This window comes from Triticum urartu, chromosome 7, assembly GCF_003073215.2.
Source record: "Triticum urartu cultivar G1812 chromosome 7, Tu2.1, whole genome shotgun sequence".
NCBI classification, from domain to species: domain Eukaryota; kingdom Viridiplantae; phylum Streptophyta; class Magnoliopsida; order Poales; family Poaceae; genus Triticum; species Triticum urartu.
In genome coordinates this window covers 30,905,837-30,927,271 of record NC_053028.1, presented here as the reverse complement: position 1 = coordinate 30,927,271, position 21,435 = coordinate 30,905,837, and the positions used below count along the sequence as shown (strand labels likewise).

Sequence of the window (21,435 nt, the reverse complement as noted above, 5' to 3'; positions counted from 1 at the left end):
CATACATTCAGCAAGCAGCAGCAGGCACCTCTAATGGCTTCCCAGCTCTCCTCCGTTGCTGCGTCCATGGGGATCTGCTTAGTTTCAGTTTTAGCCATGGCCTTCCTGGTAATCACCCTCTACATCCTTGGCGTTGTCGTGTCCTTCGCAGTCTTCTGCACCAGAGAGTTCGCCCAGAGAGCCCAAGACCGGCCACCGCTCATCGGGACTGTGCTTCGTCAACTCAAGAACTTTGACAAGCTCTTTGATGAACAAGTGTCATATGCGCTTCTGCATCCCACCAGCAGGCTGGTCTATCCCGGGCACAGTGAGATCTTCACCTCTGACCCCGCTGTCATCGAGTACTTTCTCAAAACCAACTTCAGTAAATACAGTAAGGTAATTCTCCATGCTGATTGGCCCTGTTCCTTCTCTGCCTTTCTTAAGGATTATAATAAGCTAATAGACAGATAATTAATTCTGAATTTCGATGTTGAAATCCTGAAGATTTAAATAATGGATGATCAAGTCAAACTTTGAGTAGTTTCTTTAGTTGTCAATAAATGCTATAATTTGCTATGATATTATTAAGTTCACACACACACACACAATCATCTAGAGGTCCAACAACTCATAGTGCAACACACAGAGCAATCCTCATTCAGAATAGGATGACTAACAGCATAATGCCATGTAAACCAAAATAGATCTAATAATCACAAAGACGCAGATATTAACCTTAAAACTACATACTGGCTAGTCGGGTTGCTCATGTTTTAATCTTACAAGAAATAGATCAAGTTGAATAGTTACTGCAAATGTATGTAAACGTAAAAAAAAAAAAAAACTGAGCCCGTGAGCACAATTTTTCGATAACGTCGGAGCCTATTTCACAGGGGGATTTCAACACACGAGTCATGAGGGACCTCTTTGGTAATGGAATTTTCGCAACTGACGGGGAGAACTGGCGACACCAGAGGAAGCTAGCAAGTCACGAGTTCTCAACCAAAGTGCTGCGTGACTTCAGCAGTGAAGTTTTCAGAATTAATGCTGCAAAACTGGCAGAGAAGATCTCATATGCAGCAGCTAACAGAATTACCATAAACATGCAGGTACTTCCATGACTATGATCAATAAAGAAAGACAATATTATTAATTGCTAGGATCATATTTGCACCTTATCTCTTCTCCATTTTATTTTAGCACTTTATTAACATATGAAAGAGTAAAGATATTTAATCATACACCCAACCAAACCCAAATGAGAACAACCTGCAAAGTTCAGAGACCAACCTGGTTGTTTTGTTCTACCTTTTTCTACCTTTTGATTGCAAATTTTATCAGGACCTTTTGATGAGAACAACAATGGATTCCATGTTCAAAGTGGGGCTTGGTTTTGAGCTTAACACACTATCCGGATCAGATGAATCTAGCATTCGATTCAGCAAGGCGTTCGATGAAGCAAGCTCTCTTGTTTACTACCGATATGTTGATATGTTCTGGCAAGTAAAGCGCCAGCTTAATATCGGATCAGAAGCCAAACTCAAAAAGAACATTCAGATAATCGATGATTTTGTGATGCAGTTGATCCACCAAAAGAGAGAGCAAATGAAGAATAGGCAGGATCAAGTAAGGGCTACGAAACTCTATCTCGCTATAATTTGTTACAATCTGTGTAATAATGTCCGAGTGTCAAGTACACAGATAACTTGAGGAATAATATTTAACTTGGCGTTGCAATAGATATTGGTATCCAAATTATTTCAAATACACATCCTGTAATAGGCTTGGCAAGATTAGTTGAAGTATATAATATATATCACATGGCATCAATTTCTAACAGATTAGAATATGGAGATTATTTCAAATACACATCATGTAATAGGCTTGGCAGGATTAGTTGAAGTATATAATATATATCACATGGCATCAATTTCTGGAGGAAGTTCAGAATATGGTCTGCTCAAAATTCAAGAAACATTCTTCAAATAAATAAAGCTGTAGGCAAAGCTACATGTACCATGATGTATTAACTATGTGTTCTCTTTTATGATGCATGCAGAAAGCTAGAGAAGACATACTATCAAGATTCATACTGGCAAGTGAGGAGGACCCAGTGACGATGAACGACCGTTACCTACGTGACATAGTCCTCAGCTTCCTGATTGCTGGGAAAGATACCACGGCAAATACCCTATCATGGTTCGTCTACATGCTCTGCAAGAACCCCATAGTGCAGGATAAGATTGCCTATGAAATCAAGGAATCTGTTGAATTGGCGCAAGAAGATAACATGGAAACTTTCACTGCAAGGTTAAAACAAGGTGCCATTGACAAGTTGCAGTACCTTCATGCTACATTAACTGAGACGCTCCGACTGTATCCTGCTGTTCCAGTGGTATGAATAACTCCAAACTTCAGTAGCTATTCCTTGTAGAGAGTAGAATACAACTAAAATGAGTAAACATTCAGATGATGTATAATAATCTTGACAAATCTGAGCATGTATAGTTACGTAATGTATGCACTTTCCCATCTTTTGTATAAAAAAGACAAAAATCAATAAGGGAGGACTGTAGTTGCCAAAAAAAATAATGTCAGGATAATACTAGAATAGCAGCCCCTGGAAAAATGGGCAGAAATAAATTGCTCGATATAATCTTAAACTGTTGTCAAAACGATTAAGAGAAATAATTAATTCGAAAATTCTACACTTCTGCACAGAAATATATTATCTCCAGAATGGCATTGCAATGGTTAAGAAGATCTTTTGCAATTTTACAGGATGGCAAGATGGCAGATGAAGATGATTTGCTACCCAATGGCTACAGAGTGATTAAAGGGGATGGAATGAACTACATGATCTATGCCATGGGAAGAATGAAATACCTTTGGGGTGAGGACGCCGAAGAATTCAGGCCTGAACGATGGCTAGTGGATGGAATCTTTCAGCAAGAAAGCCCTTACAAGTTTATATCTTTCAATGTAAGTACTACTGGAGAAACAATCTCTGCACATGTTCAGAGGGCCTATAATTTTATTAAGTCAGCATAACCCACTCTGACAAATTGGGTCATGTTAGGCACATGCGAGAACATCACTATGAGTTAGTATTTGGTGAAAAACATAGTAAAAAGTCAGATTGCTGGTATTTAAATATAACCTTCTGTTCATAAAACAGAAAATCAAGCATTACATTACAAATGAAGTCGGAATTCGGAAACATCTGCTAATAGATATACTTTCAGAATAGTACCGCAGCTGACATCAAGCACTTGCACACAAACTAATAAAAAAGTCTGCCTGTATTAACATCATCAGTTCTCAAGTCAGAAACACAAGCAAAGATAATTTTATTTTTCCTTTAGAGTCCAGATTGCAATTTTCACTATTTATTAATAAGTCTTCTTCCCATGATCAGGCAGGCCCACGTATCTGCTTGGGGAAAGAATTTGCATACAGGCAGATGAAAATCATGGCTGCTACCTTGATACATTTCTTCAGGTTCAAACTGGAAGATGAATCCAAGAGTCGAGTATACAAAACAATGTTTACCCTGCATATGGATCAAGGCCTTCATCTATTTGTGTACCCCCGTAATATTTCAGCTTGAACACCTGAACAAGCTACTAGTAGATCTTTTCTGATCGCACTGTCATATATGTAAATCCCCAACAGCTTCTCTTTTGACAAGTTGTAATAATGATGTCCAGTTCTCGCTTAAGAACAACAAAGTAGCATGGATTAATGGTCCTATTGCTGATCCAAAAGCAAACAATAAATTTTCTTATCCCCAGAATTCCCAATTACCCAGAATGAAGTAATAATTGCTTTCGGGAAGCAAAACAGAACAAGCAAACTGGACTCAAACAACAATATACTGTTTCAAAATTGCTTACACGAGAGTGCACAACTTGTAATATATAAGCAACTCTGATCTAACATAAGAAGGTACAAGATAAATGGTTACACAGATGTTTATTCAGCTAGAGTGGGAAGCTGGAGACCAGGCCTTGATGCCCAGCCTTTGATGTTTCTGTAATTCTCAACCACCTCTTTCCTTAGCCTCTCAGCAGAAACATCCAAATGACTCTTCCGCTACAAACACAAGAACAGCACACTTAACCCACGAAATAACAAAGTAAATGAGTTCACATAGAAGGACATGAGAAGAGAAGGTACCTTTGGGAATGATAGCTTTGGTGGAGCCTCAACAATATCACCAAATTTGACCTTCTCACGTCCAGGGAATTCCAGATGAGTCTCGGCCTTACCAGCCTTGCGCTTCTTTTTCTTCTCATCCAGATGTCTGAAACCAATGATACAAGATATGTTATTGTCCATTTATTATACGTTGCTATGACTGAATATGGAGGTTTTCTTAAGCAGGTGTCAACTACACTAGAGTACATGTCCTAGTTAAAAAATGTATGCAATTAACTTAGCATCACTTGAAGCAAGATACTATGTAGATGGCATTTTATTTGCACCAGGCAACATAGAAACAAAATAGATTGATGCAAAAGCTACACAATCCGAGCAAAGCAAACCAGGACAGATCAAATGGTTAGACAACTCACTTCTTTCTTTTCTGCTTCTTTGAAACAGAGACATTCGCCTCGAGCTCCTTGAAACGGAGATCCTCGACCTTCCCCCGCTTCCTCTTCTTCTTTCCACCGTCGGCGTTCGCGTTCTCCTCAGCCGCCGGTCCAGCCTCCGCTGCCTTGGCATCCGCGGCAGCCTCCAGTGCCTGCTTCTTGGTTTTCTGCACAATCAACACCAGCTACTAAATTACAATGGCACAGACCACAGAAGCTAATTTTGCAAGACGAATTGTGTTAAGCACAATTTCGCAAGTTACATCCTGTCTCTAGACAGGGCGCATTACCTTATCCTTCCCCGCCTTGCCCTTCCCCGTCGCATCAGCGCCATGCTTCCCGGGAGCCCCTCCTGCTGCTGGGCAAAAAGCAAGACTATTAGCAGCCCAGCGCTGCCGCCGCCGTAGGAGGGGCGGATAAAGGGATAAGGGAAGCTCACCTGAGGAAGCGTCGGCCTGCTTCTTCTGGATGGCGATGAGGCGGCGGAGCTTGGACGGGAGCGCCTCGAGCTCCCGCTGCTTGGGCGGCGGGGGCAGCCGCGCATCGCCCCCGTGCGCCGCCCGGTAGTTCTTCTCCCTCCGCCGCACCCCCTTCCCCGTCATCTCCTCCTCCTCCGCCGCCGCCGGTCGATGCTGGGTTTGTTTTCCGCCGCCGCTCTCTCCGGGTTAGAGCAGAGGAGGAGGCGAGGTTACAGCCGCCCAAGTAGGCCGTTAGGGCCTAAATTGCCACTGTAGGAGCATGGGCTTCTTTGGTGCGGCCCATGTGACGCGAAGCTTCCAAACTGCTCCTCTCTCCTTCATGATTCGTGCAATTGGATACCTCTTCTACCCGTAATTGCAGAAAAGGGCCACAGTTGGTGGAAATTATCCACCACTACCTGCAAGTGGATACCTCTTCGTTTCTTCCCTCTCATCCAATCAAATGGATCATTTCTACCAAAAAATCATTCTTGAAGCTGAAGCTAGATGAAAACTAAACATTCTCTTTGATAGTGCTACAACTTGTATATGAAACTGCTCCAAAGTGAATTTAGTGGAGTGAAACTGATTTTGATGAAGTGGAACAGTCCCAAACATGCCCTTAAGGTGTTTCTCCAATTGGAATAGATGTGACTGTCATGTCTAGCCAGTTTGTTCTCTATGTTAAGACTGCTTAGGCACAAACAGGGGTTTGGAGCAACATGAGTAAGTAGAGATTATAAGGTAGCTGCAAATTGGATAGAACATGGTGAGGAGCTGCGATAGACCAAGGCGCGCAATATACGTGCTTCGCCAGGGTTTGCCAAATCGTTGGTGTTAGCATGATGGATTTAGAGCTAATTCACATGCTCATGAATTCTCTGTTCTGGACCGTTGCTAAATAATCGTCAGTGTTAGCATGATGGATCTAGAGTTAATTGCCATGTTTTGTTTCTTCTCTATATTATTAAGATTGCTTAGACACAAACAGGATTTGGAGCAACACCAGTCGCGAAATCTTTATTCTCGACAGTTCCTAAATAATCATCGGTACTCCGTCTTATCTTCTGAAGTACATATTGTGGATTTTCGTTCATCTTATTGATCTACAATATGTTTAGATTCCAGGGATTGTCTTTGCAAGAGGGCCTGCTGTCGCTGTGTTGATTCTTTTGGAGTCCAAAGGGCAAACATATGACGTTCATAAGTTTCTCAAAAAAAATGGCGTTCATACTGAATAGGTATATAGTACTCCCTCCGTTTCAAATTACTCATCGTGGTTTTAGCTCAAATTTGAAGTAAAACCACGACGAGTAATTTAGAACGGAGGGAGTATATTACTGTGATTTGCAGCGAAAGGTTGCATATTCGGTGAACACAAATTCTATTGATTGTTGACCCTTCCAGAAATTTTAGGCTAGAGTTCCTATTGGAAGATTTATATTGGAGCTACCAGCTGGAGTGCTAGATGATGAAAACGGTGACTTTGTTGGCACTGCGGTCCGAGAGGAAAGGAAGCTGTTTTGCTCCTATTTGGGACGGGACTTTGAATTCCAGAACAAAATTAAAAAGGAAGAAAATCTCAGCAGGCGGGCTGAAATCATAGAAACGTTGTCCAGCTTATGAGGATGGAAGGAGGTTCAACTATGGCGTCGTTTTTACCGGTAGATGGTAAGAGAGGTACTACTGCTGAGGGAGTTGGCTTGGTGCCTCGATCTGACCATTTAAATTTCCGCTGATCCTGCTCCCGTCTTAGGCAAATATCTTCGTAAATAAACCTTGTAAACAAAGAATGTCGATAGACCTTTAACATCGCTGGAAAATGCATATGGGGTTTACTCTCAAATGACATCAGTAAAAATATAGGCATACACTGATAGTATATTTTGGCTTGTTGGAAAAACAAGATTTATACTTCCTCCATTCCTAAATATAAGTGTTTTTCGAGATTCAACTACGGACTGCATACGCAGCAAAACGAGTACTCTAAAATCTGTCTATATACATCCGTATGAAGTCCATATGCAAAATCAAAAGGAATATAGTATCGACTGAGACATAACAAAGTCTCAGTCGACTAAGACTTAGCAAAACTGCTATTATAAAGGCTTTGGACCTAACAAAGATCGCAATCTCCTATTGATTGCAAAAAATGGCACAAGAGCCATCCGCGCGCACGTTAAGCCAGCTCTGTCTACTACCTACTATGTGATTACAAATTTATAGTGCACGTCAGCTAGGCCAGCTCTGCTCTGTGCGATTATATACACAGCAGAATATTAGGGATGCACACGTTACCCCCCGCCCTGGCCGACGACTTTGAGATGCACATAAGCACTCAAGAGAAATATCTACATGATGGCGTGAACTTGCCCGCCCCGGACGGATGCCCGGATTCTATAAAGAGCAGCCCTGCAGCGCCATTCAAAGTACAGTGAACCATTGTGCGTTTGTCATCCAAATAACAAAGCAACCAAGGCAATCAAGAAGCGATAGCCATGGATCTGGCAACGGGCGCCATGGGCTCCCTGCTCCCCAAGTTGGCCGAGCTCCTCAAGGAGGAGTACATGCTGCAGACGAGCATCAAGAAAAAAGTCGACTCTCTCGAGAAGGAGATGAAGAGCATGCAGGCTGCCCTATGCAAGGTGCGTGACGTGCCGCGAGACCAGCTCGACATACAGGTCAAGCTCTGGGCAGGGGAGGTGAGAGAGCTATCCTTTGACATGGAGGATGTCGTCGACAAGTTCCTGGTGCGTGTCCATGATGGCTCTGAGCTTGCAGCCAACTCAAATAAGCTCGCACGGCTCATCAAGAATATGGTCAGGTTGTTCACCAAGGGGAAGGCTCGCCGTGAGATCGCCACTGCGATCAAGAACATCAATAAGCAAGTCCAGGAGGTTGCTAACAGGCGTGGAAGAAACGCCGTCGACAATATTGTTTGCGGGCCTACAACAGTGACACCCGTCGATCCTCGCCTTCGGGTTCTGTACACTGAAGTGACAGAGCTGGTTGGCATTGTTGGAAAAAGGGATCAAGAACTAATGAAGTTGCTCTCAGAGGGAGACATCCTGTCCAAGGAGAAGTTAAAAATTGTCTCCGTTGTAGGATTTGGAGGATTGGGCAAGACTACTCTTGTCAAAACAGTTTATGATAATATCAAAGAAGATTTTGATTGCCGGGCTTTTGTTCCAGTGGGTAGAAATGCTGATGGGAAGAAAGTTCTCATGGACATCCTTGTTGATCTTGGCATGTGCGGAAGCAATCTCACCCTGTGGAATGAAAGACAGCTTATCAACAAACTCAGGGAAAGTCTACAGAACAAGAGGTACGTACATATCACCTGTTACCCAACTAGCAGACTAGCCTTCGTAATTGCGTGCGAAATATCTTAATTACCTGTTGTTGTTTCAAACATTGTCCATGGGAAATATGTCTATTCCTTTCATGATAAAAATAATTTTAACAAGTAGTAGTATGCACAATTGAGAACTAGTATAAATTTTTGGGCCAAATATCGGAAAGAATCCAATAGATTGTACTGCCTCATTTGATAAACTAGATAGATATGCCCCCCGCATGTTGTAACGAGAATATTTTGCAATATTTCAATGAGGTTTCAGTAGGAGAGAATGGTCATTCACGATGCAACTTTAACTTTCTACGCCAATATAATATCACGATACCATAAACGCTTTCACATGTGCTCAATGGCCTACTCGGTGATGCAAACTTCAGTTATGCTTACTGATCTACACATACTTATGGTTTTAATTTAGTTTAGCCCCAATCTCAATGCCAACAACCACCTAGACGGTGATTTGGACTTCAACAACTACTCCCTCTGTAAACTACAAAGTATAAGACTTTTTACACCATTAAATTAGTGATCTAAAAAGTATTGTATTAATTTACTGAGGGAGTACTAAAATTTAGTTTCATGGACTTGTCTAATACTCCCTTGGTTCATAAATATAAGATGTTCCAATTTTTGTGTCAATCGGATGTATATAGACATGTTTAGTATGTTTGTTCACTCATTTCTATAATTGTATCTGTAAAGAATTTGATTAATTCGGTATATAGATACAATAGCATGTACAATGTTAGCCATTTTCCGATCCATACTTTATTCTAAATATCAGTTTAGTATTGCATAAGAACGAATTTTTAGCTCACATGCACTCAATGAGCTTGGCTTCATATTTGAATAGGTTCCAAACCCAGATGCACAAACAATATATAAAGACCATTGGATTTCTAATGAAAACTATTTGCATAATATAAACTTTTATGTTCAGGATTCATATTGGAGAATGTGCCAATGTATAAAATGTCATGTATTTACAAAATGAGTGTATATAGTTCTTATAACTTAAATTTAATATTAATATTGTATATTATCTTGAAAAATATTTCCAATCTATGAGAAAATGAGAATCCAATAGGACAGAGATATATAAATTTAAGCATGCCAAGAGCAAATATTATGCTGTACGTATATTCAACCTATCACTATAATATAGTACGTATTCCCTCCCTTCCGAAAAAAGTGATGTTGTTTCAGTTCAAATCTGAACTAAAACAGCGTCACTTATTTACAAACGGATGTTGTACTGTCCTACTAGGGGCTTCATGTTTTAACTCTTGATCACGAAGATCGATCTTATCACTGTTGTAATATTAGAAAACATGTACTTTCTTTCTCATGAAATACATGTGCTCTGTCAATTCATGTAGATAGATGCATACATGAGTACTTATATGCACACACAAAAAAACACAATCAGTCATCTAGGAATTGGTCCGTCCTTGTTTCTTATCCCTTGCATATTAACTACCCATATCTCCATTTCATCATGCTATATTAAAACTCTCCCCCCTTGGGCCTACCATAGGTACATGCATTCCACTAATGATTTCATAACTGATATAGGTACCTCATTGTAATTGATGATATATGGGATGAAAAACTATGGGCCACTATTAACTTGGCATTCTCTAAGAGTAACACGTTTGGCAGTCGGTTGATCACAACAACTCGTATAGTGAGTGTATCTAAATTGTGTTGCTCCTCTAGTACTGATTCAGTTTATCAAATGGAACCTCTTAGTGATGATGATTCCAAAAGGCTCTTCTATAAAAGGATATTTTCTGGCGAGAGTGGATGTCCTCCTGAATTTGATGAAGTGTCCACAAATATATTGAAGAAATGTGGTGGAGTGCCACTAGCCATCATTACTATAGCTAGTCTTTTGGCTAGTGATCAATGCATAAAACCAGAGGATGAATGGCATGTTTTGCTTAAGTCTATTGGTCATGGACTTACAGAGAACCCCAGTGTAGAGGAGATGATGAGGATAATATCATTTAGCTATTATGATCTTCCTTCTCATCTGAAGACATGTTTATTATATTTAAGCATGTTCCCGGAAGATCAAGAAATTAAAAAGGATGGGTTAATATGGATGTGGATTGCAGAAAGCTTTGTCGAGTCTGGAAATGGAAGAATTAGTCTCTTTGAGATTGGAGAAACATACTTCAATGAGCTTGTGAACAAAAGCATGATCCAGCCGGTATATGATAAAGAAAGCGTCATAGGCACAATATGTGCTTGTCGTGTACATGATATGGTGCTTGATCTCATTTGTTTGTTATCAAGGGAAGAGAACTTCGTTACTATAGTGAATGGTGTTGGTGCTATGTCTTCTCAGAGCAACGTCCACAGGCTTTCCCTCCAAAATGTTAGCAAAGAAGAACATGAAGCCACACCTCTGGAATCTGGGCGTATATTACAAGTGAGGTCCATTGCTACATTTGAACCTGCTATTCGTGTAATGCCATCTTTCTCGAGCTTTGATGTTTTACGTGTATTGGATATGACTAAATGCCATCTTGGCCCTAGTTGTCATCTTAACCTTCGGGAATTGGGGAGTTTATTCCACCTAAGGTACCTAGGTCTAGCCAGTACAGGTATTTCTAAGCTCCCAGAAGAAGTTGGAAAGTTGCAATTTCTGCAGGTGCTGGATTTGAGTAATAATTATGATATACAAGAACTGCCATCTACTATTAGTAAGTTGGGAAGATTGATGTGCCTGCTTATTAGCCATTACTGCAAGAGATTTCCAGATGGATTGGGAAACATGTCCTCAATGGAAGTGCTGCGTGACATCAATGGTGACACTCTAAGCATTGTGAAAGAGCTGGGCAAGATGAAAAGATTGAGAAAGCTCGCAATTAGGTTTGGTAATTTGAGCTTGGAGTTGGAGGAAGCTTTTGTGAAGTCCCTGGGGGAAATGGCCAACATCCAAAGTGTAAGCATTGGATGTGATTTTAAATTTGTGGACATCTTGGGGGAACATTGGGTGCCCCCTCGAAGTCTCCGGGAATTTACCACATTCAGAGATGTCAAGTTCTCCATACTGCCTGCATGGATAAGAAATAATCCCTTGCATCTTCCACAACTCTCTAACTTAAGCATCTTCGTCGAGGAAGTGCAACAGGCTGATCTGAGATCCCTTGGAAAGTTACCGGCTCTTTGTAATCTCGCCTTGTGGAGCCTCCGCCGAAGCAAGCTGCTAGTCATCGGTGCCGATGAGTTCCATTGTCTGACATCATTCACGTCCTTTTCTGGTTCACCAGGCCAAGTCGTGTTCCAGCCAGGAGCTTTGCTGAAGATTGAAGTAATTGTCATCGATATCGGCCTGCGGGTCACAAGAGAGGAAGTAGTTGGCAGTGTTGGATATTGTTTTGATCTGAGCATGGGGAACTTGCCATCCCTTCGGGACGTCACTGTCAGATTTGACCGTTCCGGAGTGACGGTCGGTGAGGCCAAGCAAGCGGAGGTTGCTCTAGGGAACACACTCCGCACCCATCCTAACCGTCCCACCTTTGAAATTTCCATCAGGCCGAGCATACCAGAAGGTGCGTATTTTGAAACCATGATACCAATTTTCTTTCCTACCGCTTTTATGAATCCGTGTCTTTATATACTTATTGATTGACACTTAATCTTTCCTTCTTCCGAAGACGCTCCTGACGGTGACGTCCACATTGAGGAGGAGTGAAGAATCTGCAGGTTATATTAATATTTCTGTTAAGAAAACCAGTTAACGATTTGAAACTGCTTTTCTAGTCCCTCCGTTTCATGATTCTTGTCATGGTTCACGGCAAGAATTATGGAACGAAGAGAGTAATCCATTAATAAAACCATTTTGAAGCCATGCTTATATTTTGTAACACATTATTTTGTAGGTTGGCCGGCGTGTTCGAGACTCTTGTATGTAAAACATGCACATTTGCGGACTGCAACACCGATCAACACTTCAACACTCCTTCATCATTGAGCTTATTTGCTGGCTTAAACAACAAAGAAAGAAAAAGGAAATTTACGAAAAATAATGTATTTTTATAGTTCTGTTTGTGATCATTAGTAGGTCAACTTACTTGAAAACTAGTGATACATATTACTATGCACTTTTATGTAGATTAATTATTCAGTACTGAATAGTTCTTAAAATAACATATGCTAATTTTTCCTACTTCTAAAGTAAAAAAAAAACAAGACCAACCCAGGCTAGACTAGCCCGTTGACATTTTTTTATAGAAGAAAATTTCATGAGCACCAAGCGCTTGAGTCGAGACTCAAACTCTGGTGAGCTGGCTGCAAACTCCCACGCCTTGTCAACTGGCTCAGTTCTCACTTCTACCGTGCCTCCGATCTTTGCCGATTCCTACGCTTGTCACGAGTGCTCGGCCTCTGCTGCTCGGTTCTGTGCCATCAGCTCCGGCGAGGCATGGCGCCAGCTAGCCGATGGGTAGCAGAGCAACGTGCAGCGGTGGCGGCGCCAAGTCCACGGCAAGGCTGAACCCGACGGCGCCCAGGTGGAGCCGGGCAGGAAGCTCTCATCTTTCGCACGTTAGGCTGCCATGGTTGGACAGCTCACCACCGTCGACTACTTCTCCGGCAGCAGGGAAACGGATGAGCTCCGCGGCCATCAACGCCAACTGGAGCAGCGTGCTTGATGTGCTCATGTGTGCTGTGCATGCTTGATGTGCGTGTGTGTGGTCTGTGGGTGCTCGGCAGCAACGTGCAGCAGCAGGAAGCCAGCAGCAAGTTGCGGCGGCAGCGGACAACAGCAAGGGCCGGCGGCCGAGCAGGACGTCTCGGGATTCCTCCTAGGTGAGCTGCCGCGCCTCAAGGTGTCCCTGGCTGCCCCTCTGCTCCTCGCCAGAGTTGATGGCCACAGACCGAGCAGCAGAGGCCGAGCGCCGAGGTCGGGCTTCATGCCGCGCCTTGAGCGGTCGTCCCTCGGGCCTCGAGCGTGCAGCCAGCGCACTGCTGAGGGTCAGTCGATGTCGGCACTGCTCGCTCACGGATCACCATAGCTCAAGCGTGGAAGCTGCGACCCCTACGGCCCTACCTGTGTCTGTGTGCTCTGCTCGATTGCTCGCCTAGACCGCGTGGAGGCTGCACCACCCGTCGCCACGCTCGGTCGCCGTCACCAAACCGCGTGGAGGGCGTATTCCTTGCAGGCGTGTGTGCGCTTCAAGCACTTTTTATCATGCTGCTATATCTTACTACTGTACAATATTTTCCCATGCTTGTAAGTACCGACTCTACTAAAATCCATACCTGAGCTAAGTGCTTCTTTAGTGTCCAATCCATCATCAAGCATGCCATTGCCGGCATCCACCATTGAAATTGGTGGTATAATATTCACTGGTCTGTTTTCTCAGTCTAATGATGTGTTATATTATTACTTGCAAAACTGAAATTTAGAGGATCAAGATATTGTTGAATAAGTAGGCATTTTTTCGATTAATTTAACCCATGAATGAAAGACTAGCATGACATTGGCAGAACTAACAAAATGCTGATACTGGATCACACAAGCACATATACTACGCTAATGGCAGACACATCTACGCATAATGCTAGCATGGTTATAACAGAAAAACACTAGGAGCGGGATAAACGAGTTATACCCTCCAGTAGGCCAGGCTGAAGCCGCAGCAATACCATGTGAAAGAGGGGCGGAGGAGGAATGCGCGAGGGCCTCTTCTCTTCTCAAACTTCAATAGCATGTGGAAGAGAAACCCTTATAAGAAGGTCCAACTCCTCTTCAACTTCCGGGTGGGACTAAACTTCCCACTACACCTAATGCCAATTAAACCCACATGGTCCCTTAGAGATTTTCAAAAATTGTTAGATGGGCCTTAGGCCCACCCTAATATTTCAACAGATACCCTCCCCAGGAAGTCAGCGATAGGACATGAACGAGGAGTACTACGTTTGCTGTTGGAGATGCACTCCATCGATTATGAGATAATAACGACCATTTTTTTTATAATATAATTTTGCAATAATCCTACATCCACGGGCCTTTTACGGGGTGATTATGGAGCCTTCCCTTAATCCTCTCCACCCCCTGATTTTCAAGTGGGTGGGGCCCTTTCCTCCTCACTAAACCAATCACAACATCTCAATTCCAAACTGCTCCGTAAAACGCCTGTAATATTCCGTAAGTGTAGCATTACTAATAATTTTGCTATATCAATGTGTGCATCATTAACACTGGAGGTCAAGGAGAAATGCAATAGTTTTGCAGCTTGCCGCGTTGTCTGGGTGAGCTCCAAATAGTTGTTCATGCGTGTTAGCTAAGGTTTGATGTAGGGTAATGCAGCAGGTGTGCCTCCATATAACTATGATTTGGGGGAGGGGGGGGGTGGACGTCATTATACAACAAATACTCTTGCCTGATCTGATTAAAGCCCAACCTTCTCTCACAAAAATATTTTCCGTACTCCCTCAGATCCATATTAAAGCAGTGTCAATTATTATGGATCGGAGAAAGTACTATATATATTTGGCTCCATACATTACTATTCCACATCATTTCACTTGGTTCCGTAGCATAGTACTGGCATCTTACTAGTTTCGACAAAAAAATGAAGTAAAATAATTGTTTGCTTTGGATCTCCTAGTGGTATGTTGCCTAAAAACTCATTAAAAGATAGGTTTTAGGTTCTATGACATGTACTAGTCTTGTACTTAATTATGTGCTAGGTTTTCTGTATTTGGGTTTGGTCGATGGGTAGATTTTTTAGGAGTTCGGGAAGTGGGGAACTCCGCCTATGCCATTAATGTGAAGCTTAGACTCAATATTATTCATAGCCGGTCCCAAACCAGGAAAAAGGAGGAGGGTCCAATTATATATCATATAGAGAACTGAATGACATAGTGATAGAACACTTTATATACTCCTACATGTCAAACTTTTTTTACCTTCTTGCAGCAACAGAAGTGAGTAGAATAACATAACATATAGTAATAACTATATATTAGCCTCGCCCAAAGATCCTTCCTTGACTCCCTGCGAGAAAGCGATTCTGGAGCCACCACATCCATTTAGTGTCTCTAGTATCCAGTTCTAGTTGTATAGATCGGGAAACATGTCCTCCATGGAAGTGTTGCTTGACATCAACGGTGACACTCTAAGCATTTGTGATTTGTGAATGAGCTGGACAAGATGAAAAGATTGAGAAATCTCAAAATTAGGTTTGGTAATTTGAGCTTGGAGTTGGAGGAAGCTTTTGTAAACTCCCTGGGGAAATGGGCAACATCCAAAGTGTGAGCATTGGATGTGATTTTAAATTTGTGGACGTCTTGGGGGAATGTTGGGGGCAGCCGCGCGTCGCCCCCGTGCTACACCCGGTAGTTCTTCTCCCTCCGCCACGCCCCCTTCCCTGTCATCTCCCCCGCCGCCGCGGCTCCCTCGCTCGATGGTTGGTTTCTTTCCGCCACCGCCGCCGCCACTGGTACGCGGGGTTAGGGTCCAGTTCTTTTGGCACTTTTCCCAGAATCTTGAGAATCGAGCCTCCCCTCACTTCTCCCAAAATCTTGAAATCTTTTTTTTACAATCCTAGCTTGTTTAGGATGTTTACAGCTAGGATTGTCAAAAAAATATGTGTTCAAGATTCTGGGAGAAGTTGGATAAAGGTTTGATCCTAAAGATTGTGGGAGAATCGCCAAAAGAACTGGGCCTAGAGCAGAGGAGGCGAGGTTACAGGCGCCAAGCGGGCCGATGGGCCAAAATTGGCACAGTGAATGGGCTTCTTCTGCCCGGCCCGGCCCATGTGAAGGGGCACATGGCTCGCGTGACGCGAAGCTTCCCGAGAGAGAGAAAATGGCGGCGGCGGCACGTGCAGCAGCAGCGCAGTGTCTGCTCGGATTGGTCCGTCGCCGCGCGCCGCCGCTGCCTCTCCTCTCTTCCCTCCCCCTTCCCCGCCGGAGCGGCGCGCTGGCTGTGCGCATGGCTTCTTCGGACGCTCAGCTCGGCGCCACCGTGGAGGTGCCCGGCGCGGCGGGGCCCGTGCGGGTCGTGGCGGCGGCGGGCCTCCCCGAGGTGGACTTCAGGAAGGCGCTGGACTCGGCGCTGTTCAGGCGGTGGCTGGAGAACCTGCAGGCGGAGAGGGGCCTGCTCGCCCACGGGAAGCTCAGCCTCCGCCAGATCCTCATCCAGGTCTGCTCCTCCCCCTCTCACACTCTCACATCGAAATGTTTGAGCTGTTACGATGTCGTTCCCGAATCAATCGACCGACGGCGCACCTGAAATTCACGGCGCGCGGTGTGGGCAGGGGGTGGACATGTTCGGGCAGCGTGTGGGGTTCCTCAAGTTCAAAGCCGACATCGTCGACGAGGAGACCCAATCCAAGGTGATCAAGATGTACCTATCAAAATTATACTCCCTCCGTCCCATAATGTAAGACGTTTTTTGTAGTGTCAAAAAACGTCTTACATTATGGGACGGAGGGGGTACTTTAAGAAACTCCAACCTTTTGGCACTAGTAACAGTTTGTGATTTATGCAATTTTATGGTGTTTCTCCAACTGAAATGTATGTGATTTTGTCATGGCTAGCTTGTTCTCTATTAGTATTGCCTAGACACAAACAGGGTTTGGAGCAACATGAGCAAGAAGGGATCATAAGGTAGGTGCAAATAGGATACAAGAACAGGGGAAGGAGCCGGGCTGGACCAAGGTGGGCAACATATGTGCTTCACCAGGGTTTGCCAAGTCGATATGCATAGGCTGAAGCACCGTTTGGTGGCACTGCGAGCATGATGGCTATAGAGCTAATTTGCATGCTTGTGAAATCTCTATTCTAGACAGTTCCTTCATAACCAAAGTACTTATTGTGGATTTTTGTTCATCTTATTGATCGACAATATGTTTAGATTCCAGGGATTGTCTTCGCAAGAGGGCCTGCTGTTGCTGTGTTGATTCTTTTGGAGTCTAAAGGGCAAATTTATGCCGTTCTTACTGAACAGGTATATTACTGTGATTTGCAGCGGATGGTTGAATATTCCTAGACCAAAGCATTCTATTTCTTATTGACCCTTTTGGAATTTTTCAGGCTAGAGTTCCTATTGGAAAATTTATATTGGAACTACCAGCTGGAATGCTAGATGATGAAAACGGTGACTTTGTTGGCACTGCAGTCCGAGAGGTTAGTATCTTCTTTCCCCAAATATACAGTTTATCCACTGAAGTTTGCATGCTATTGCAGCTTGTGAGAAACACTAGCCCTGTTTTAACTCTATTAGGTTCACAAGGCATATACCAGTCTTGCTGCCACTGCCAGGAATCCGACTTAATTTCTGAAGTACTAGGTATTCAGTTAATGTATACATCACTGTTCGGTAATTATACCTGGATTGTTGGCAGGTTGAAGAAGAAACTGGTATAAAGTTAAATCTAGGGGACATGGTTGATCTTACTGCTTTGCTGGACCCTGCTACTACTGGGTGCAGAATGCTACCATCACCGGTAAGTGGCCTGCATTCCCTTCAGTTCACAGTTAAGGCGTAACTTCTGCTTCGGAAAAGAATAACATAACTTGACTCAGATTGGCTTATGTGCACTGGGCCGACCTGATGATAACATTGACATACGTAGTTTGGGTTCCTTGCTTCAGTATACCCATATGTTTTTGTTGAGAATCGCACGCAGCACAAAAAGCAGAAAACAGCCGGATGCATTCAGTTGGCAATAACTTTGCACATCTTAATAATCCTGCTATATATGCTGCTTGGAAACATAGCAAAGAGTACTGTGTAGCGGGATGTGATTCAGCAAAACTTCTATAAGTGGGATGTACTAGTTGGCATGTGATTCAGCAAAACTTCTATAAGCGGGATGTTCTTTTGGCACCATATACCTGGAATGGAAAAGTTCTCCCGATCCATGCCGATACAATTTTGACACATGTTTTACAATACTACCAATGACTAACTAGCTTCCCTTTTTACCAGGGTGGCTGTGACGAAGAGATTGGCCTGTTCCTTTACAGGGGGCATGTGGATGAGGAGACCATCAGTGCTCTCCAAGGGAAGGAAACGGGCCTGCGAGATCATGGCGAGCTCATCAAGCTGCGTGTGGTCCCCTACGACCAGCTTTGGCGCTCAACGTCAGACGCGAAGGCGCTCTCGGCCATAGCTCTGTACGAGATGGCCAAGAAGGAAGGCATCCTGCCACCATCGCCGCCGTCTAGTGGCTCGTCGTCGAACCTATAAACACCGAACGGGGCATACTGTGTGTTCTTCTGTAACGAGATGTTTGAGAACATTGGTGATCAAGTGCACCGTAGTCTCCGTTCATGCCTGCCTGAAAGGTAACAAGAAATATAAAATGCTAGACCATGCTTGTTGCAGAAAAAGTTTCAGAAATATTTGACTTTCCAATAAAAAGTAAAAAAATAATCAGTCTGAGTATGTGTGCACCCATGTTCACTATTTTCTTTTCGAGTTAAAAGTTAAGCATTGCCGGCGAACAAATCAGTTTACAAAACTTGTGGCAGAATCTTCATAATTCTACCACAAACACTATGACATATAACCAATAAAAATGTACTACTGCTAGGCAAATCCTTGAAGAGAGCATTGCACGTGTGCCGATGCTTATGAGTTCAACCAAAGGTCAAACATTTTTTTTTTCATCTCCGAAGCTTCCAGAGCTTTGAGCCAACACCTTCAACATTGGGTGATATGTGCTAGTCATGGTTGGCCAACCATTGACTAACCAGCTATCGAGGCACTTCCTGTTGGAAATTGGAGGCACTTCCTGTTGGAAATTGGGTGGGTAACGCGATTCAAATTGAGATAAAAGTGTGATTTGGGTGGTTAACCCAAATCTTGTTTGACAACTCATCTATTGATTGGAGTACCTTGTTGGTAATGTTACGGATCAGTGAAGATGTCCATTTGAAATTAGAATGCTTTTTTGTTCTCCATATCAATGACGTTCCCTATTCAATGTGGTTGCCTTTTTTGTTATGTCTATGCTCCTCAAATGTCACATGTTACCTTTCTAATCCTGTTCATGTTACTATTTTATTTGTCAACAAAGAATAAGTCTTGCTAGTACAAATAGACATAACAACATACGATGCTTCTCTCTCTAAAGTATGAATCTTGATAGTAGGTCCTTCCTGGCTTTTGTATGCACCATAAAAGATAGAATTGAACATATATGAAATTTGAAATGCTTGAAGACCAAGATATCCTATTCCAATACTAAGTTCAACTTTATGCTAAAAATATTTTACTCCAAAAGTATCAGTCATTAGTTTCTCTTTTTGTATTAAAACGTACTCATACTGTAAGAAAACTATCATATAGATGGAGCATCGTAGCCCTTACATAATCACTTCTGTTCTTCATTTTCTCTTTCTTTTGATGGATCAACTGTATCACAAAGTCATTCATTATGTTATGCTCTTTTTCAGTTTGGCTTCTGGCCCAATATTAAGATACCTTTTCAGGTTGCAGAACATATCAACATACTGGTAGTAAACAAGAGAATTTGCCTCATCAAAGGCCTTGCTGAATTTAATGCTGGATTAATCTCATCCAGATAGCGTGTTAAGCTCGAAATTGAATCCACTTCGAAGATGGAATCCATAGTTGTTCTCATCGAAAGGTCCCGAGGAAATGTGCATTCAGACTCGATTTGCCATCGAAATGGTAGAAATTAAGAGAACTGCCAGCCAGCAAATGCGCATCAAATCATTCAGCTTTTGGTACAAGCATGCTACCTCAGCTTCGAACTCAAAGTCAATTAATTCATATATTTACTTTGCTCACTCTGAAATCTGAGTATAGCCCAGTTCAAAAGTTCTGAAGAAACTATGTTTACTGCAGTTATTTCCCAAGAATAGCTCACTGAATTTTGGTTTTGCCATTCAGGTCTAGGATTTGATTTGATTCTCTCTTTTGTAGGTTATGAAGTGCTAAATTGGACAGGCAGACTGAACTGTTAAAGCTAGAAATATGATCTTAGCACTTAAAATATTATCCTATTTATATTGCTGATGATCATGGAAGTATCTGCATATTTATGGTAATTCTGTTAGCTGCCAATTATGAGATCTTCTCTGATAGTTTTGCAGCATTGATTCTGAAAACATCACTGCTGAACTCATGTAGCACTTTGGTTGAGAACTCGTGGCTTGCTAGCTTTCTCTGATGTCGCCACTTCTCCCCGTACATTGCCACAGTCATTCAGTTTAGTATCATTAATTAGATTGGTCTGACTACCTTGAATTTAAAGTCAAGGTTAATCGTCTACCTGATGATGGTTAATCAATTCAGGAGTACATGGCAATATGTTGTTCATACTACTCAGTTTTGACTCCATCCTCTATAAATCTTGCAGGATCTAATTAAACGTCTGACATACAGACTGATGTATCTATCAGCAATTCACCATGCTATTTGTTAAGAAAGAGAGGTGGAACAAGGATGTTCAGCAAGGAAGATCACCCTACTGTATTGACTGAAGTTTGTCTGCTCAATGACGGCGAGGTCAGCGGTTAGAACATCGGTTTGCCTTGGGTAGACCAGCCCGACGGTGGCGTGTAGGAGCGCGTACGTCACATGCTCGTCGAAGATCCTGTAAAAGTCATTAAGCTGGCGGAACACTGTCCGGTGAGCTGTGGGCGGACATGGTGTCTCTGTGTGAACTCCCTGATGCAGAAGATGATGTTCAAGAAAAGAAAAAAAAAGACGAAAGATCCAACCAAAGTTTTAAATAGTGCGCTAAGCCTCTTAGCGGCGGCTCGGCCAAAAGCTATGAAACGCTATGGCGCAGCTATAGCATGCTAACCCTCATTTAGCATTTCAGCATAAATCAATTAAACAATGTACAATAAAAGAACTAGTTGTTCTACAAAAGAACTAATATTGTAGAGATTTAGATATAGCAGAATCAGGAGAATTCGTTCATTGAAATGTTGTTTTTGTAAGAGCATAGGGTTACAGTGATAAAGATTCAGCAACAGTCTGGTTCTTGCAAGCTACAAAGATGTTCAGGATTACTTGCAAACTGGTTTTTGCAAGTTA

At 42.7% G+C, this 21,435-nt stretch overlaps 4 protein-coding genes across 10 annotated transcripts; 3 read left to right on the top strand and 1 right to left on the bottom strand.

The window, feature by feature from the left end:
- The first annotated feature begins 6 nt into the window (after positions 1-6).
- Positions 7-3,733, top strand: LOC125520803 (cytochrome P450 704C1-like). Its single transcript, XM_048685828.1, has 6 exons — positions 7-378; positions 876-1,091; positions 1,324-1,608; positions 2,042-2,377; positions 2,764-2,964; positions 3,401-3,733. Exons 1-6 carry the CDS (start codon positions 34-36, stop codon positions 3,590-3,592), a joined length of 1,575 nt encoding a protein of 524 aa, XP_048541785.1. The 5' UTR covers positions 7-33; the 3' UTR covers positions 3,593-3,733.
- Positions 3,734-3,839: 106 nt separating this feature from the next.
- Positions 3,840-5,283, bottom strand: LOC125520806. Of its 2 annotated transcripts, none has more exons than XM_048685831.1 (5): positions 5,017-5,283; positions 4,868-4,935; positions 4,560-4,744; positions 4,162-4,288; positions 3,840-4,077 (listed from the first exon to the last, which is right to left on the bottom strand). In XM_048685831.1, the coding sequence occupies exons 1-5, from the start codon at positions 5,177-5,179 to the stop codon at positions 3,958-3,960; spliced, it is 663 nt and encodes a 220-aa protein (XP_048541788.1). In that variant the 5' UTR covers positions 5,180-5,283; the 3' UTR covers positions 3,840-3,957. The 2 variants fall into 2 exon arrangements, with proteins under 2 accessions (XP_048541788.1, XP_048541789.1); XM_048685832.1 differs by having other exon boundaries at positions 4,868-4,932; positions 5,017-5,282.
- Positions 5,284-7,432: 2,149 nt separating this feature from the next.
- On the top strand, positions 7,433-13,770 carry LOC125525413 (disease resistance protein RGA5-like). The gene is made up of 4 exons (XM_048690416.1): positions 7,433-8,360; positions 9,969-11,956; positions 12,062-12,110; positions 12,287-13,770. The coding sequence occupies exons 1-3, from the start codon at positions 7,534-7,536 to the stop codon at positions 12,097-12,099; spliced, it is 2,853 nt and encodes a 950-aa protein (XP_048546373.1). The 5' UTR covers positions 7,433-7,533; the 3' UTR covers positions 12,100-12,110; positions 12,287-13,770.
- A 2,423-nt stretch (positions 13,771-16,193) lies between these two features.
- On the top strand, positions 16,194-21,435 carry LOC125520974 (nudix hydrolase 14, chloroplastic). Of its 6 annotated transcripts, none has more exons than XR_007288932.1 (9): positions 16,194-16,557; positions 16,673-16,750; positions 17,272-17,364; positions 17,451-17,543; positions 17,762-17,863; positions 18,349-18,707; positions 19,857-20,114; positions 20,314-20,434; positions 20,750-21,435. XR_007288932.1 is itself a non-coding variant. In XM_048686015.1 (6 exons), the coding sequence occupies exons 1-6, from the start codon at positions 16,222-16,224 to the stop codon at positions 18,607-18,609; spliced, it is 963 nt and encodes a 320-aa protein (XP_048541972.1). In that variant the 5' UTR covers positions 16,195-16,221; the 3' UTR covers positions 18,610-18,804. The 6 variants fall into 6 exon arrangements, 1 of the variants encoding a protein (XP_048541972.1); XR_007288934.1 differs by having other exon boundaries at positions 19,821-20,114; XR_007288935.1 differs by lacking the exon at positions 20,314-20,434.